This window comes from Strix aluco, chromosome 3 (assembly GCF_031877795.1).
Source record: "Strix aluco isolate bStrAlu1 chromosome 3, bStrAlu1.hap1, whole genome shotgun sequence".
NCBI classification, from domain to species: domain Eukaryota; kingdom Metazoa; phylum Chordata; class Aves; order Strigiformes; family Strigidae; genus Strix; species Strix aluco.
Genome location: NC_133933.1, coordinates 86985884 through 87004570, shown reverse-complemented (window position 1 = coordinate 87004570; position 18687 = coordinate 86985884). Strand labels below are relative to the sequence as shown.

General features: G+C 38.0%; 1 protein-coding gene across 8 annotated transcripts in view; it reads right to left on the bottom strand.

The window, feature by feature from the left end:
• FBXL4 (F-box and leucine rich repeat protein 4) overlaps positions 1 to 18687 on the bottom strand; it is a 69511-nt gene that overhangs the window by 12897 nt on the left and 37927 nt on the right. For all 8 annotated transcript variants that reach the window (XM_074819498.1, XM_074819505.1, XM_074819501.1 and 5 more), the window contains 2 exons: positions 6266 to 6337; positions 4749 to 5061 (listed from right to left, as the gene is read on the bottom strand). In XM_074819498.1, coding sequence (XP_074675599.1) covers positions 4749 to 5061; positions 6266 to 6337 — 385 coding nt within the window. The remainder of the gene's footprint in view (positions 1 to 4748; positions 5062 to 6265; positions 6338 to 18687) is intronic.

The following is an 18687-nucleotide window of genomic DNA, read 5'->3' as shown; positions in this document are numbered from 1 at the left end:
ATCTGCTCTACCATTCCAACCGAAACTCTAGGAACAAAACATTATGCTATCTTTTTTCCACCAAGCCTTAAAATTGCTACTGCATCAGCACCTTCATTTAAAACCAGTCTCATTTACGCATCACAGCTTTTACGCTTCAAGATCCAAATGTGTGTTTCTACAAAAATGCTAGATCTAGATGCCTAGCCACAGATTTTTTTGTGTAGGATGTTCTTCATTCCTTCCTACCTGAACTTCAACAGTTCTCCTACCGTTTCATCTAAGACTAAGATTTTTAATGGATTTGTAACTAAGTAGGCCATCTTAAATTGCATGTTTTACCACACCTGTTTCCTTTTTCCTCCTCAGACTTAAAAATTTACGTTAGGAAATACCTTTTCCTAAAAGCTAAAAGGGCCAGCAATCTGGTTGGGGTTTGCTTATTCACACCACAGGATAAGTAAACATCACCCACCATCTTACTTTCATTTATACAATGTACAATTAGTGATGTATCTTTCTTAAAAGCACATTCAAAAGCATTTCAGAAGTGTAATACAGCACATTTCCTTTGCTTTTGGAAGGCTGACAACTTATCCTGCTAGTTACCTATATAGTGCATTATTCTACAGTTTGCAGGCTTTTGAACCTTTGTTATTTACTGCAACTTTTTCTACATGAACTAATCGGCCATTTCTCAGAATATATACATAACCAGTATATTAAAATCTGCTCTTTAATTTTTGTTCAGTTTATTCTCTGGTATCGCCTTTGTAAAAGGCACTTTTGAGTAATGATTTCTTTGTTAGAATAATCATGTTTATCAGCTGTAAATTATTTGAATTATATCATATATCCAAGTCTTCAAATTCTAGAGCTGTTCAGGAGACCTGTGTATGATGGCTATATAAATTGCCAGAGCCCAGATTTCTAAGGCAAGAGATACTACTATACACCAAATAATATTTAAGAGTAGAGACCCTGAAAATAACTATCACTATTCCCTCAAATGTTCTTACTTTTCCTTCCCTCCCCTAGACCAGACAGATTAGCCTTTTATTCTTTACATTTTATTCAATCTATTGCACACAACTCAAATTCAGAATTTTAACGTGCTACACATTTTCATGTTTGAATTGACTAACTACGTGTTGATGCTCTCAAGATAAAGCTGAAAATTTTGACAGCTGGCAAGGGGGCAGTTGGGTTTTCTGTTGCTCAGGAAGGTGTGGGAGGTGTTGGTATGTAGATAGGAATACATGAATTTTGTGGTAACAAGGGTGTCTACTTTTCATTACTCTTTTCGTGCAGGACAGAGGCAGTCAGGACTTTTGGGAAGCGAGGTTAAGATGATTTATTCTTCATCCTTGACAGCAGTTGGTAGACCCACAGCAATAGAACTAAGCAGCTGATATGATGTACAAGAAAAGCTTTTGGCACTGCCAATTCAGGTTATCATCTGACTCGGCACATTGCTCAACGCAGATTTCAGTTTGAAGACTAGTTTTTAACTATAGGTCTAGAGGTGTCCACTTTTTTGATAGCACTGGATGATGTACTCCATTACAAAACTGTCAGATGATCACAGCCGGATCATTCCACTGCAGGGTGGAAACCTGCCACGTCAGTCAGTGGAAAAGATGTGGGCAGAGAAGGAAATGATACTTGTAAACAGGCAGCTCAGTATGTAATGGGTAAAAGAAATCTCAGAACTCAAACTTCAAGAAACACACCCTCATATACTCAGTGACACACTTACATCATGTTTCCTCTTCCAAATTGTGTTATAATACAGCAGATATGGATCCAACCCATGATTTCAGTATTTAAACATAAATTTACTTTCTGAAGTATGTTTTACACACCGCAAACACAGCTACCAATCAAACAATGATTTACATGGGCTAATAAGTTTATGGAGCCCTTGAAAACTGGCAATTTTCATCTTCTGTGGAGTCCTCTGATTCTGTAACGAGGGAATTGCCAAATGATAGTGAGAGGTTAAGTAAAGGACACATGGGTATCACGTTGCAGGATCTACCACCTGAAGACAGCATCCAGGGTATATATAACATTCATTTTGTAATACTTAAAACGAATGACACACAGTTCAACAAGATTTCTTTCAGAGGCTTGGACCCTCCAGTCCTGAAATTATTGCGATGATAAATAATTTATAACTGAAACAAGAAGTTTTCCCTGACAAGTTTATAAGTTCTAACAATTGCAGAGAGAAACCAGCATTGTCAGTGCTGGTACCTACAGTGCAAGACATTCTGATCCCTACTTAGGTAAGTGCCTATTTACAGCAAAAAACATCAAGCTTTTACACAGCTTTGTTGAAGCAAAGTAAGTTCCCTTACAGCATGCACTGCTAACCCAGCAGCAATACTTCTACACCCTTCACAATGCATGTACAAGCCAGACATTTCTGTACTTGGGAGATGACAAAGGATATAATGAGAGCACCTCTCATTCATTCATATCACAGAGAAGACCCACTGTTCAAGGTTACTCTTGCAAAGCTGAGCACTGACCTCAGGCCTCTAACAGCTTCAGACCTGTTGTCACACTTCTTCAAAAGGACAAAAACATATTAAGCATTTATGTAGCTTATAGTAACAGGATGGCCCTACATCAGCTGCCAAAAGTTAGAGCACATACAGAGATTTATGACTTTCTTGGTACTCCTGCACTGTGAGAGACTAGCTCTTTAGTTCAGACAACAGAGACTTCTGCACTTATGTGGGAACACCTGGCAACTCTACCTCCAGATGACCTGATGTGGTTCTACTTGACTATTCTTTCTTTTAACCACAGACTGTAATGGTTCCCATAGTCAGACAAATAAACAGTTTCCTTGCTGTTGCCAAAAAAGCTGGGTAACTCCTTCACATATATCATATCACCTCATACTGACTTGTTTACAGGAGACGACAACCTTTTTTCCACCCTACTAAGTATTCCTCTGAAGGAAGAAAACGAGGTCTGGAAGGTTGATATTAAGGTTTTTGGTAACATCTTGCAGATAATTCAACTGGATATCCCCTGGAGAGCATTTATCTAAACCCAACATGCAGTCTCACTAAGAAAGGTTTACTACAAATCCACTTGACTCAGAAATACTGTTAAGCACGCAGGGAAGAGGACAGATTCCTTTTCCACATTCACCTGTTATTTTTCCACAAACACATCAATAAGATCTCAAACTGAATTCAAACACAGATTCAAATGCTAAAGAAGTGTGGCAACAAACCTCTACTGCTGGCAGAGGGGCAACAGAAGTAGCAGACTATCTGTAGGCTTAACACAGCTGAAGTATTCATTGGGCAGCCTCTGGTGTAGTGAAAAGGTCAGACCACTTTGTGGGCAGACACAATGCCATTGTAATAGAAATGCATGGAAGTGGGTGGTCAGGAGACCATACGAGCTTATGAAAGACTTCATTCACTATGTCATTTGGAAATTTTTCATGTCCAAATAGGGAAATGTGCCCTTGATAATCTAGCTACAAAATAGATTCCTTTAAGGATACACAAAACACATTACCTCACATGGACATATACATCAAGTCTCTACAATTTGTACTAGGTGGAGTTAAGTTTATATCTGTCCATCCTCCTTTCCCGTGTTGGTCAGGAGGCAACTTTCTCAGTCAGAGATGAGTAAAACAGTATTTCACGATAGAAGAGTGTACTAGCTATACTGGAGTGACAATCTGAAGCCATATGGTAAATTTTTTGTAATGAGAAGTGCTGATAGCCTTAAACTTGCTTGGAACATTATTTGAGTTGAGGGCTTTCAGTTCTTTCCAGCATCTCTCTCAACCTAATTGTAGTATTTTCCTTAAAATTATTAAATATTAAAAATAGACAGTGCAGCTACTTTATTCCATTTCATTTAAATCTTCCTTTTTCAACTAACCCTGTCAAAATAAGTCAGTAAAAGCATGAAGAATTTTCTCCCACATTGATGTCAAATATCCCTCCTGTCCTACATTATTTTAAAAAGAGAACCTCATATTTCACTATAAAAAGAGTAAATTCAGTATCATGCAAAACTACATTTTTCAAAGTCCTTACTCAAGAGTCCAAAGTATATTTACTTTAGATTTCTAAAAATATTTTTAGCTACAGAAGCTGCAGAGGACTAGAAATTTAAGATTTGCTATGCTTTTTGCCCCTCATCACTGCCTTCCCACCTTACTAGAAAGTCCATTTTAAGTTTTTGCTGTTAATTACCTTTTCCTCTTTAAAGAGTCAAATTCACTTCCTTGTAAAAGTGACAAAGAAATTCAGTATTTTTTGGTGTATGTGTATTGCACAAAAGCAGGAATCTGTTTATTGATCACAGACTCACACTATAAATATACTTTGTCACACTTCATAGAAATAAAAGAACAAAGGCAAAAGAAGGATAAGAAATTGGATCTTCTGATAGTCAAAAGAGAAAGATTTCAGTTAAAAAAACCCTAATGATCATGAAACTAAGAGTTACTGGAAAAATCTTGTACTTAAATCTCAGTTTAAGCAATTCCTACTAAGCAGTCAAATTACACAGTTGGTATAAATCCACTGAATCCTGAGTCAGAAACTCACTGCAGTGAGTAAAACTTCCCTCCATGTTTTTTTTATATGCTAAATCATAATTTTAATAAATATTTATTTTAAAGTATGTCTATAAGACAGTTATGTCTTAAGGACTCCTTTTTAACCATAAGACGTTTGAGACACAGTAAAATAAACACCAATATTCCTGCATTTTCTTACCCAATATATCCAGCTGCCGTAAATGCGTACAGTTAGCAGCAAGCTCCTCAATGTCGGTGTCACACACAGACCTGTTGGCTGTAAGAAAGAGCTTTTGCAAGTTTGGGAGTTTACGTGCAAGGTTTGTGAAACAGCCTGTACTGCTCTGTAACGTAGGGCACCAGCCAAGATCAAGTTCTTCCAAAAGCTGGCAGCCTGAAGCCAGTTCTGCTATTCCACTTTCAGTTATGTTTTTGCATCTCCACAAATCCAGACTGCGAAGCTTTTTGCATTTTGCTCCCATCATGCTTGCTATAAGATCATAGTCTTCAATCTGCAAGGAAAGCAAACACTTTGTCATGTATACCATCTTTCCAGACATACATAGGTGTTTCAAGGTTTGCTTGCTAACACACCTACAGATCTGTCTTAAGCATTTGGCATTTCTAAAGACCTCTGAAAAATATTCATTGTAGAGAACAATGAGGTCTACTTTTATAAAAGACAAAAGTAAAATAAATTTCCTATCAACCCCCAGATACAGGTGCTCTTAAATTCACTTAATACTAAGGATCAGTGAAAATGCAGTGAGCTTTTCTTTGAAAAGCTTTTTTTTTTCAGAGTTGTTTTTCCTTTAAAAGATTACTAAAACTGTTTTTATGACCATAGGCACTGCAACCATAAGCACATGCAGATTGAAGAATGTGCCTATTTCCATTCTAGTTCCATCAGTTGCTGCATCTCTTTATGGAGGTCTTATTAGTTACCTTGGGCAAGCCAAAGGGACTGAAACAGGGTCCCACTATACAGGCAGAAGGAATGAAATCGACTGTCAAAAACCACAGGAAGACAAGGACTGTTGGAGAAACAGTCACACTGCCTTCCTCTTCCACCCATGAGTCAAAGCAGGGAAGGCTGAGCCAATTCTGCTTTGTCACTTGCTTCTTGAACTACAAGGACGGTCAGTTAAGTCTCCCTGATGAGTGATCTGGCATGTCTACCACCAGGGACAGCAGCAAGCCAGGATCCCTCCACACACAGCACGCATATGCAGTACAGCTCAGGTGAGTGCCCTGCTGCTGTCCCTGTGTTCACTTTCTTTAAATCCATGGGTGCACCCAGCAAGTCTATGACTTAAATGGCTTTTGCTGAAAGTGTTTCTCCCATGGTTATCACTGTAGGGTCAGACAAGCGTTAATCTGCTAGGAACGATGATTTGGTCTGAATAAAACTAAGTAAGTCTTGATCATTAGTTTTGGAAAGAGAAAGTGATCATACATGTAAAGAATGACCAAAAATTTAGGAAGAGGCTGAAGAACTATGAGAAAGCCTACAAGCTATGTTTTAGGCCTACTAAACTAGTACGTAACCCTTAAGTGTATGACTAAGCTGCATTAATCTTGGACCTTTCAAGAGAGTATAGTATAATATCAACCTAGCATTTAACACATCTCTGTGAAACATGAACCCGGACTGAGTTCCAAAGCAAGCATGTGCACACAGACATACACCCCCCAACGAGTGGTGTACGTACTCACCATGACGCAGCTGCCCAGGCTGAGGTGCTGCAGCTCCGAGCAGAAGTTCAGAATACTGAGCAGGGCTGTTTGCTGCCACAGGGGAACACATCAGAAGGAAATATGGAAAGTGAGACAAAGAGAAGAGGTCAATTAGACATTAAAGGCTGTCACCACATTTCCTGAAATACAGCTCAAAACTCTGTTACAGACACCACAAATGCCACTTAATGAGTCCCTGGGTACTCTACCCATTGATTGGCTTAAAGCAACGGTAATCGTTACAAACCTTTATACAAGTCACTTTGGATGTGGTTTTGCATTGCCCTGAAGATACCTACATACCCACGACCTATCCGCTCATTTCCCACAGGAAAGCTGCTGAAGAAGTGTGGCAAGTTCAAATAACAGGCAAGGCCAGCCTGAAAACACAGAGGGCTGGTGACATACCAGAACAATAGCAGAGGCTCTGACATTCGCTGATCAACTGCAGCCTGATGGAACTGCCAATAGAGCTGTGCAGCATCAGGACCGGGCTGGTGACTTTAATGTCAAAGGAGTCTCCATGCTGACAAGGATGCTGACAACCATTGAGCACCTGTCACTACTAGCATGCAGACTGAAACAGATATAATGTGTATTTTACAGTCATGTTCCTGCCATTTAACATGGCCATTCTTTTCAGAAAGTACTGCACATTGCTCAGCCTGAAATTGGACTGGAACATCAGATGCATCTTACAAAATGTAAAGTACGCGGCTGTTCTGTTCCACAACACGGGAAACTTCACGGGTTTGAATTTCTGTTTCTAAGATACAAAAAAGACTCTTCTGCATTGTGTGTAGCCATATTTTGTTTTGCAGTTAGAAATACACACAGTGCAGAAAAGAACATAGTCTAGGATTCACATTGCAAATAGCTGTGCATCATACTTCAAACATTCATCACTTCGTTAGGACTTTGTAATCTGTGTGAGCTTGAAAACAGGAGTAGGTTTCACAACGTATTAATGATAAAAGTCTCGATTTCTACAGGATATACAACAGTTTCTAGCAAAAAAACCCCCAAGCAATATACAAGGGACAAAATAATCTACTGCTAATAAGTAGAATTCCTACAAGAATACTAGTCAACAGTATTTGTACACATGGGTAGTATAATTTATACAGTTTTTTAAAAATATAAATTTACATGTTTTCAGAAAGTTTACAGTGAAATGCTTTACTTAGTTTCCTCAGTTTGTTCTAGTGTAATGAAACTTGGCAGGAACATGATCCTTTGTCATAGCACCGTGAAGAAATATTTGATCCCTTGCACTGAAAGGCTGGCAGACACAGAACAAGGACATAGCATGGGGTATTCATGGAGACCACTTCAGACATCTAATTTAGGTGTCTCCAAGGAGCAATTAGAAACACCCAACACTTGACACGTATGGAACCTCAGCTTCCAACTTGGCCTTCTAAGATTTGATTTCCCAAAGGCAGCCTAAAAGTAGATGCTATGAGTAAGCCTTCCTCACATATATCTTTGCAGAGGTCTTACAAGCCACTGTCTGCTTGCTTGCTTGACTTTCATTCATGTTTTTAAAGAAAAAGGTAGCTAGGGAATTAAACACAAAAGCATTAAAAAGTCATTATTAAAGAGGTAACACTTAAGAACACTTTAAAGCTAGTAAACGTGTAAATATCCAATACGTTTTAAATAACATACTGATTAAGCAAATGCTTCATTTGGATCATTAAACCTGAATAAATAACTCTTAAGAGAATGAGCCATAATCTTTACTATTTAACACAGTGAAAGCTGTGAGCTTTAGAACCTACTCAGGTGCACAAATTAAAAGCAAAATCCCAAACCCCTCTCTACAAACCTTACATATCAGAGCTAAATAAATCAGTCTGACTGCACACAGAGTTCTACACAGGGTTTCTGCAGGTATTCAGGTGACTCCACAGGGAAGCTGAATACTTTGCTGCATTCCACCATGTTTTTTAGCAGTGGTTTCCAGACTAGAATTTAAACACTGGCCTGAAAGGACAAGAAGCAGAAATATCTTTCCTTAACTGACACAAATAGTGCAGAAGTGAACAGTCACTCTGAACAGCTTGTAGGATGTGATATCAATTCCATACTACTACTTCTTCAGAGAGGAGTGAAATAGGTAGACAGACTAATATTCATAGTTATCTTGATTAGAGAACTGAGCTACTTTTGTTAACTTAAACAGGAATTTGATGCATCTCTCAAAACACTTTTTTAGTCCCTCTCTAATTTGAGACAGTCCTTCCTGTATTGATGAGCAGAGTTCACAACGTATAAAACCTAAACTATTATTTCAAACAATTATTTAAAAAACCCAAACCATTTTAAAAAAGCACCAGGAATGGGGGTAATAGAAGGGAGCTTGGTAGAACACCATGTCATACAATAACAAATCATGCCAAATCAAGCCCAAGAGTAAACAACTACTTACTCAACATTAATTATACCAGCTATATTAATTCCTCTTCTGGGGCACATACATGCCCACACACACCAAATCAGATTTCTTTCAGAAGCAGTGTCTGTTCTTCTGGAACTGAGGTGGGGTTTGCATATGTCAAGAAAGAAGAAAAAACCCTTTGTGCATGCCTAGTTGTGCCTCAGTCAATTGAGAATCCAGGTGGCAAAGGACATGAAAATAGCAGGAGAGAATGGCAGCTCACAGAATCCATATGCACTACATATAGAAGGACTATCATTGTAATAACCTGTCTGTTTCAAACCATCTGTCTGTACAACTCATCTCTCTCTGACTTGCAATACAAAATGAGTGATAACACTCCTGTTTAAGCAAAGGAGAAGAGCAAGGCAATCACCCGACCCTGAAGCTGTAACACAGGCCAAACTTCAGATGTTAGAGTGCTTTATAAGAGGAGCTAAGGGGCCACCTAAATCCTGGATCAGCAAGCTTTAACCTGGAGAGAGTCTAATTTCACTTTCCCAGCCAAGCAGAGACAGTCAAATGAAAGACTACCCATGTAATACCATTCTTGAGCCTAGTAGCCAAGACATGTATAGTTTGGAGATTTTTTGAGTTTTCCCTGAACCAAAGGCAAGGTTTGGCTTAGCACCTGCTCCACTTCACAGAGACTGAGAAAAGAAAAAAGTGGATGATTAAAAAAACAAAACAAAAAAACAAAACAAATACTCTGGAAACAAGAATTACTTTTCCTTTGTAGAGTAATGTATGGCATGGCTTCAATGGTCTAAATTTCTTGTGCCATCCATGTCAAAACAAAACCTACCAAAATAATTAATTTTTATAAGATGGCACAGACAACAGGAAGAGTCCAAACGGGCCAAATAGAATGGTCTACCCTATCCCTCCATTCCCAGGAAAGGTGTTTTCAGATGAGAAAAACATACAGTGCAGGAGTTGCTTTAAGAGAGAAGTCTCTGACATAAAACTGATCAGAAGGATATGATACTGCCACTAAACACAACCTTAGGGCACGGCAGTTAATCCTACACCTCAGAAAAAGGAAGCAGACTGCCTGAAGCTCTGAAGTCTTTTTGAGCAGGTCAGACAAATGTCTGCCAGAAAGGACAGAGCTGATCCTGTCTTGGACAAGAGAAGAGATGAGATTATCACTTGAAATCCTAACTTACTCCACATGAGACAGGTGAGAGGTCTGCCCAAACATGAAAGTGCTCCACTGTAATACAGGACAGCCTGGAAGACATTTATGTGCTGTGCATACTTCAACTAAATAGCTGATACTGGACTAACCTGTATCCTATATGTCTTTGTAAAGACATCACACTTACGTTGTTTTGACTTAGATGTTGCAAGAGTGTTGCTGGTTTGAACAGACAACCCATCAGTGGAGAAACCAAATACTGGTGCCAGGGTAATACACTTGGCAAGACTGCATCTTGCTTGACTTTTTTCAGGATTTTTTTCATTCATGATCCAGCAGGAAGTGCAAATCATTTCTGATGTTAGTATAAGGAAAGCATCCAACAGATAGCCTGAGCTCAAACGGAAAAACAGAAAAACCTTCTGTCTGTGGCAGATGTCACTTACCTGTGAAAGATGCACTTTGAATATTTGACCATTTACTCATTGCAGTTTCATTGTCAAGTAGTTCAAGATAAAAAAAAAAAAAAACAAAAGGTTTAAAAACATACAAATGATGCACTATAATATGGCTATCACATAATGGCTGTGCTACAATAAAAGACATGAAAATAAGTGCCCCACAGTGTGCCTCTGGAAGATTAAAGGAAGAGCTTAAGAAAAACAGCAAAGTTTTACTTTTAGGGTTGAGATAGGGAAGAAACAGTCCGCACCTTTTCATAAACTTTCTTTTTATAGAGAAATCTTAAAAACTACTTTTAAATTGTTACTTTTTATGCTGGGAACAAACAACAGGCTGTTTTTTACCCTTCTCAGAAGAACTGTGTCTGACATAAGTTGGGAATTCTTCCAGACCCTCAATGAAACAACTTGAGAGCCTAAATCTTTTACACGACTTTTATTCTCCTGCAATTTTTTCTTCAAATTTTTCAATGAAGTCAATGCTAAAAGTAATCTTAAAGTCTCATTAAAAACTGCTTCCTCCCTTTTTGCTTGCTGCGCTTTTAATCACAGTTATTAATTCTCCAATGTCTTTGTTCAAGAAAAAATTGAATTATGCAGGACTTAAATTTTTAAAGCTAAAAAAATAAAATTTAAGGGTAGAAAAAAATTCCTTTAATACCCACCGACCCCCCCAACTGCATTGTATGAGAGGACAACCAAAGTTGTATTATTTTTTCTTATCATTTCCAAATGACGACCTCATCTCTAGCCCTCCCTGCCCTATTTCTGCCAAACCCTGTTGTCTCCACTTACATTCAAATACTTATATAACATTAGTTGCAGGCAGATATCAGATAACATGCCTACATTTGCAAGCTCGCCACAACAAGAATATTGCATTTTCCCACAGTATCAAAGAATTAATATAACAACATTCCTAAAGACCACAATTTCTTTTTCATATTTCAGTTACTTATCTCTCCATCAAAAAATGCATCTTGAAGAGTCTTTGCAGTGAGTTGCATTTGCATATAATTTTATGAGGTTGTTACGTTTAATAACAGGTTCTATCACAGTATTTACCCATGCTTCTAGGTAGCATTTTCATCTTACTCCACAGATCTATGTTAAAATATTGTAAGAAATATTTGCTTTTACGCTAGAATCAGGATCTTTAGAACTATATTAACCAAGTGTACTGGATAACATATTTAGACAAGCTTATTCCACAAACAATCACCTTTTCATAAGACACATAGGAAAAGCATCAAAAGATTTGATCAGCCAGCTAGTAAAGAATTGTGGAACCCTGAATATCCAGCACCCAATCACCAGCTGTCACATGGTGTTTGTGCATAAATCAAATTTATGCTTCTCAACACATTTAGCTAAAAGTTGATACAGCAATTAGGCAATTATTATAGGACATCAAACAGTCAGTATACATTTGATACTATGCAGTTATATTTTGGGAGCCTATTTATCTGACACAACACCTGACAATATTATTCCATTTAGTAACAACTAATAATCTGAGTGAAAACCCAAGACAGAAAATTCAACCTTGCCTGAATGAGGGACAAATGTGGCAATGAGGTGGTAACTCTGCAGGGTACTCTATTCTGTCCTCCTAATAAAGGTCATAATCAATGACTTCTGAATTAATTCCTTAAAATTCTTGGAACCCGAGAAGCAGACAGAAAGGAGAACTGGAGAACTACAGACTAAGGCCAGGCCAATGAAACCTTCAATGTCTCTGTTGGCCCATCAATCACATCCATATTTTCAGAAGCTGATCCTTCAGCAAAAAAGTCAGAATATTCTCAGAACTGCACAGAAAGGTTCCTCTGTTCATGATCTGGGCAGGAGCTACCCTTTTGTTCCCAAAAGGTTTAAATTTACAGCAAGGGGGGTTGGGACCAGCTGACTCAGCCAAACACACAACTGTGGGAACAGATTAGATCAAAACATCTCAAACTTCAGCACACACATCATGAGTGCTACTTCTACCACTACAGAGACAAACCCCTCCCTGCACAACTGCCTTGTCGTGCACACACATTACTGTGTACAAAATGACTTTGGGAATTCTCCTTATAGGTAATGCAAGGCCTGCAGCACACCAGACTAGAATTATCCTGTTGGAGAACCAAGTGAGACAAATCACACATACAAAAAGACATGAGAAGTCTGCATCGCGCCTTTCTACATGCAATCATAAAGATGATACAGAAATTAAGTTAACATGCCAAACAGGTTAAGAACTCCTTGCTTAAAATAATAATAAAAAAGATCTGCCAAGTTATCACAAGTAAAGCCAAACCTCTTAATGCTGAACATACATGCAAGAACCACCCCATGGTGAAACAAAAAGCTGACTATCAAGTCGATGGGAAAGCAGAGAGGAAGGAAACCACCACTTCCTTTAAGAAAACTACAAACGAGCTCTTGTCAAATCAAGAAGAGAAATTACGTGTGTGGTACGTACCACTTCACACTGAGATAATCATCTCACATAGGTCGTTTATTGGGATCAAATAATCTGAATCAAAAGGGGAAGTTTTTACAGAATGGACTGACAGAATTAAGGTCAAACTTTTTGGAATGGCAGAGTAGCAACTACAAATTTATCCCCTTCCCATTTTCACACCAACAGTTCAAACCTCCTTTGGTAAGATCCATCCTACTTAGCAGCTGTATCCTGCTTTTCACCAAGGACACGTTTCTGAAGAGTGCAATGGTTAGTGATTCTGTGGGCAGCAAAGTAGTTTTCCCCCATAAGAATTAACATTAACAGAAGGGGCACATGCAGGGACCTAAGAAATACATGCTGGTTTAATACAGACAGGTCACCCATATGATGTGATCATCACCCGAGAGATGCGATGGCTTTTAAACTGGCTTTTAAACATCATCTACATCATATGTGGTCACTGGGTATTTCAATGGTGTGTGTTAAGTCCCTACACACACATCCACTCTGAATTCTTACAAGAAATACTGCTTTATCACCAACCAAATTCAGGTGCTTCATTTGCAAGACTGAACACCTGACAGAAACCTCCTAAGGGGAACAACCTTGATGCCTCTTTCGGGGCAGTTACATCTCCATCATTATCACTATCCTCCTCAGATTACTCAAAGTCAGAAAAATCAATCAAAGGTGAAGGATGGAAAAACAGGGTAATAATGATGGCTAGCAAAGCAAAATATCAGGTGACTGGCAGCAGAGCTCAAGCAATAGCCAGAAAAGCGACAGACAGCAGAGCACTGCTGTAGCTGGGCATGACCCCACCACCCAGAAAAAGCAAGCCTTCCTGAAGCCCACTCACCTCCCTCGGGCAGGCACTCTCACACAACAGCTGGCAGGAAGAGTTTTCCTGCCAAGCCGCACATCTCTCAACACAAACCCTTCAGACAGAAAAAGGCTGCTGTGGTCTACTGCTGAGCCTCTGGAGAAAGAGCCCCTCCTCAAAACGCCAGCCAAAGGAAACATCCTGAACTGTTCTCTTTCATATGGCAGCTTCCCCTTTCTTTACTACAAATTGACGTATACAACTTTTGCCAAAATATTTCAGAAAATTAACCAAATTACATCTAATTTCAGGGAAAATAACTGAGACACTTGACTAAATGTTAATTCTGCTTTGCCACTTCCAGAAATACCTTAGTGAATAGCAACTGCTATGTGTGCCTATGTCATGTATTACTATACGTGACTAAGGTACCTTTGGAATGACAGTTGATTTCCATATGTAAAATGGCTAAAAGGAGGTTCTAGTAAGACTCCTTGAAAACTAAAAAAAAAACCAACAATCCTCTCCCCAATCACACAGCTCAGCAACAGAAAGTTCTTCCTTCCAATTTTGGCTTCTAGTAGCAAATATACCGCAGAAACATTGTTATTGGTGATTTCCATCAACTATTTGAAAATATATAATTATAATTTATCACAGTCTTTATCTTAAGCCAGTGAAGTTCTATTTCATAGGTACTGCACTGAAAAGAGTTTTACCATATTAGAACTACCTGTGGTAAAAAAATCCAACTGACCAAACAAGGAAAACCTCAGATGAAAGCAGGCGATTTTATTTCAATCTGACAGCTACTATTGCTATAAGTATTTTTAATTACAAACGCCTCATGCAAATGGAAAAGGTAATCTTGTTAAGATTGTCAAAAGTAATTAAAAATCTATATAAATTCAGAATACTTATTTTTCTTCCCTTTGGCATTATGTAGCACAAGACGAAAGCCAAAAATCAACTGTTTGGGTGTGGGGGGTTTTTTTTGGCACGGTCTGTGAAAGAACTATGTCAGAAATTACATGGCATCTGCTATTCTAATACAATCATTAAAAAACACATCAGATCTAAAGCCAGAATTTTGTAAACTTCTATTAAACCGTTCATTTTGAAAGGTACAACTGGGCAAATCAATTGCCTATAAAAAGGTAACAAAAAAATCTACTTCATGAATTTCAAGGTATTGCACTTTGTCATCTAAAAACCAACCTACAATAATCCAAAAAAGCAATTATTCTCACAGAAAGAATATAATACAATAATAATGCAGGAAAAAAGGTATAGTAATGGTGAAATACAATTATTATCTAAATCTGTTCCAGCAAAGAAACTGTAAAATATGCTTCTGGTCATATTATTTTTTTTTTAACATCCCCTTCTCCAACAATATTTTAAGGCATCAAGATAATTTCAGTTATGTACTTGTTGATACTATGATACTTTGAAACAACTATGTTAAGGATAAAAGGGAATTTGGGAGGTTTAGAGAGATTAGATGATATGTGTGCTTATAAACATGAGAATTATTGGTTTAACCAGTTAAAGAACACAAAATTAATTTTAGATACTTATACAGTGCTAGCTTTAGTTTTCAGGGAAAGTTTTCATACCTATTGGCTTCCCAGAAAGCACTCATTTTCAGACTACTGCTAAGATTTTGAGTTTCAAGGAGAAATACTCATCTTCAGTATCTTATTTTTGACAGAAAGAATATGTCTTGGGATAATACACGAACATTCAGTAACACACAAAATACGTAACATACTGGTTTTGGAAACTAAAATTGGATCTAGAGGTCTACAAAGCTGTTCAAGTAGTTCACCTTTTGGTTTCATTCATTTTCACTTCTCTGTATGTTAGTTTTCAGTTAAATGAAAAGTTACAGAAAATGCCAAATTAGAACTAAATGGTAGCCAAACTTGTTTTATGCTTAAGTCCTTTGGTTTCCTGAGCTAAGCGGTGCCATTTCGTGAGGAAGCAAATAGAAGAGGTCACCTCATCCTTCACAAGGTAGTTTTTGCGGCCTTTAGGAAGAACAAGATACCCATGTAGTCCCAGAGATGACCACTGAGTCTCTGATCATTTACTTCACAGAAATGCTTATACTCTTAAACCAGCTTTCTTTAGCAACTCTTTTCTCATTTTTTCCAGAGGAAAAAGGCTGAGCTTTTAACTAACTGTACTTCCTGCAACTTAGAAAAGCATGTCATCAAGGTAGAGTATTTCAAGTCCTTATACACACCCCTCTGTAGAGTACCCTATACAGTACCATACATACCAGCAAATCTCAAAGTCTTCTGTATAACTATCCTCATACCACAGCTACAAAATGAGAAAGTTGCTATTATGCAAATTTTACTGATGGGAAAAGTGTGGCATACAGAAACAGCGCATCTCACAACTGGCCATTGTCCTGGTCACAGATCAGGGGAACAAAGCTCATGAGTTAAGTCCTCAATTAGTGCCATCAGCACCAAGTCACAGATTCACAGAAGATCTGAGTGTTGGAAGGAAATTCTGGAGACTGTTTAGCCCAGCCCACCTGGCTCCAGCTCAGCTGGCCTCTCCAACCAGACTGAAAAAAGCTGTCAACAGATGTAGGAGCCAGACCCCTTCACACTTTCTCAACTGACTTTTGCAGATGGGGATAGCACCCCCACTCTGCCCTTTATTACCACAAGTGTATTTAAGCGATGTCTTCTGGATAAATTAACACAGACAATTTTCACTGACAGATTCAAAACAAATATGGCAACAAAAACGATTTACTCTACAATATAAACTGGCATTAGAACAGAAAGTCTCTTCTCCCTTGAGCACCCATCAGCTATCACCTTGGAAGATATAACATTGACAGAAACATCATGAAAAGGGTGAGAATTGGAATATATTTGTTAAACATCAGCTTCCCCCTCCTTCCTTCCCCACCACACCCACACCATGTACGTGGATTATTGGACCATTTTTGAGATGAAGGACTGGACAGTGATAAAGCTTTTGCCTCCAAAACTTTTTAAGACACATGTTTAAAAACAGATGTAATATGAACAGTGTAGGAGCATCAGGTAAAAGAAGAATGAGAGTACATGGAAATGAAGGTGGAATGAACCTTAGTACTGAGTGCAGATGTAGCCTTTCAAAAGTCAAAACACTTGCCTCCTTACAAGCAGGCACAACGTAATTTGCAAGCTGGGATTCAGGATGGACAGGGGCACCTTTTTGTTCTCTACAACTACTTGGCAGTGCCAGGGACACAGCAGGGACTGGGACACAGCAACATGGCAATTACTGAATTAATTCAATGAAAGTAATAGTCTCTGTAGCTAATTCGATTACTGTACTTTGGTTTTGCTTCATTTGGTCAAATTATGCCCTCCCTTATGTCTACAAATCTGTTTTACACCTTCATTCTTCACCCCCACTCTTCACATTACAGGCTCAAATGACCACATTCAGACCTATGAGCCTGACACAGGATCAGAAGGCACCATCAAGGCCCTGTATTGCGTGATTATTTGTCTCCAGCTCAACCTCCTTCCAAGAACCAACTTTCTAGCTAGAGGCTTTCACTTTTTTCCACTATTTGTTTGCAACTCTTAATCCTAAAGATTTGTACCCAAGCCAATGAAATTTCGTCCAAGCTGAAAAACCTCAGACAATAGCTCTCAGAAGTATAACATGACCCATAACAACTTATTTCTAAAACCTCCGTAGAACAATTTTACGGCAACATTAACTCTTTCATTGCTGATGGCATAAGAAAATATGAGCTGTTACATTTACTGCTAAGATTCTTCTGCATCTAAAATTGCCAGTGTCCTCTCTTACAGCTGCCCAAGTTCCGAATTTGCTCTTGGTCAAAGGTATCAGAGGGAAAATACATAAATACAACACTTGCTTTAAAATGTGTGCAAAAAAAGTCCTTTGTCCATTGTAATTCCATTTAAATTTAGTTCATTTTGTATTATAACTTAAAAACTTCTTCACACATTACAAAGAATCCAGAATATCATGCAACATGAAATATATATTCTTACATTAAAATTTACACCCAGCAATAAAGAGACTGTCAAGTTCTCCTACTGTAATTGTGGCTTTGGTTTCTTTAAAATACAATTTTAGCAGCATTATTTATATGGATGAAATACTTCATGATACACACTAAATCAAGATAATATTCGTACTGAAACCATAAAGATGTGCATTGCCAATTACTGTATACAATAATACCTCTATTGTTCATTGTATTCCTCAAATGTATCATGACCAGCAAGTACTTAAATTATGCTGTGAACACACTCTCAATGAATAAATATTAAGGAGTCATGTATCAGTAAACACAAAATGACCAGCACAAAAATCCCGCAAGTACAATAGGGGTCTTGAGCAAGCAGAAGTTACAAGTATAAAATGCTGAGGTTACTTTCTCAACACAAGTTACAAATTATTTCAAGCACATACATAATCAAACAACCTTTAAGAATGAAACCTTTAATAGTGAACTTAAAGCACTAGAAAAGAGAGCTGCATTTAGTGGGGAGGAGTACAGTGATGCAGGACTTTTTTTTTTTTCCCGCTTGTTTGGCCTGAAACAAGTTACTGAAAGCCAATGGACTTTCCTTCTTGTAACAGAGAGGTTGGAATAATTGTAGGATGTTGGAAGCTTCAATTCAGAGTTTTGAAACCAATTTTGTATGCAGAAACTTGCGCTCAATAAAGTCAAGGAAATAACATTATATATGGTCTTAAGAATCAGCAGGGTTAGGACCAAAGACCATAAACTCCTCCAGATAGTACAGCTATCTTCCAAAATAGCAATGCAGTGCGGTAAGTAGCAGAACATCAGAACTGCCCATTTCACTAAAAACATACACTTAAAAATTGGAGTTTTAATTACAGAGACAATAGGAATATTTTTAAATACAAAACCTATTCAAAGAAAACAACTAAAATAACAAGACTGTCATAGCAATTGCTCAGATGATTACATAATATGTTGTCAATTTTATTGTTTCTGTTTTCTGCAAAATCTGTTTCCCTGTACCTAACACAAAAATCATTAACAGTAG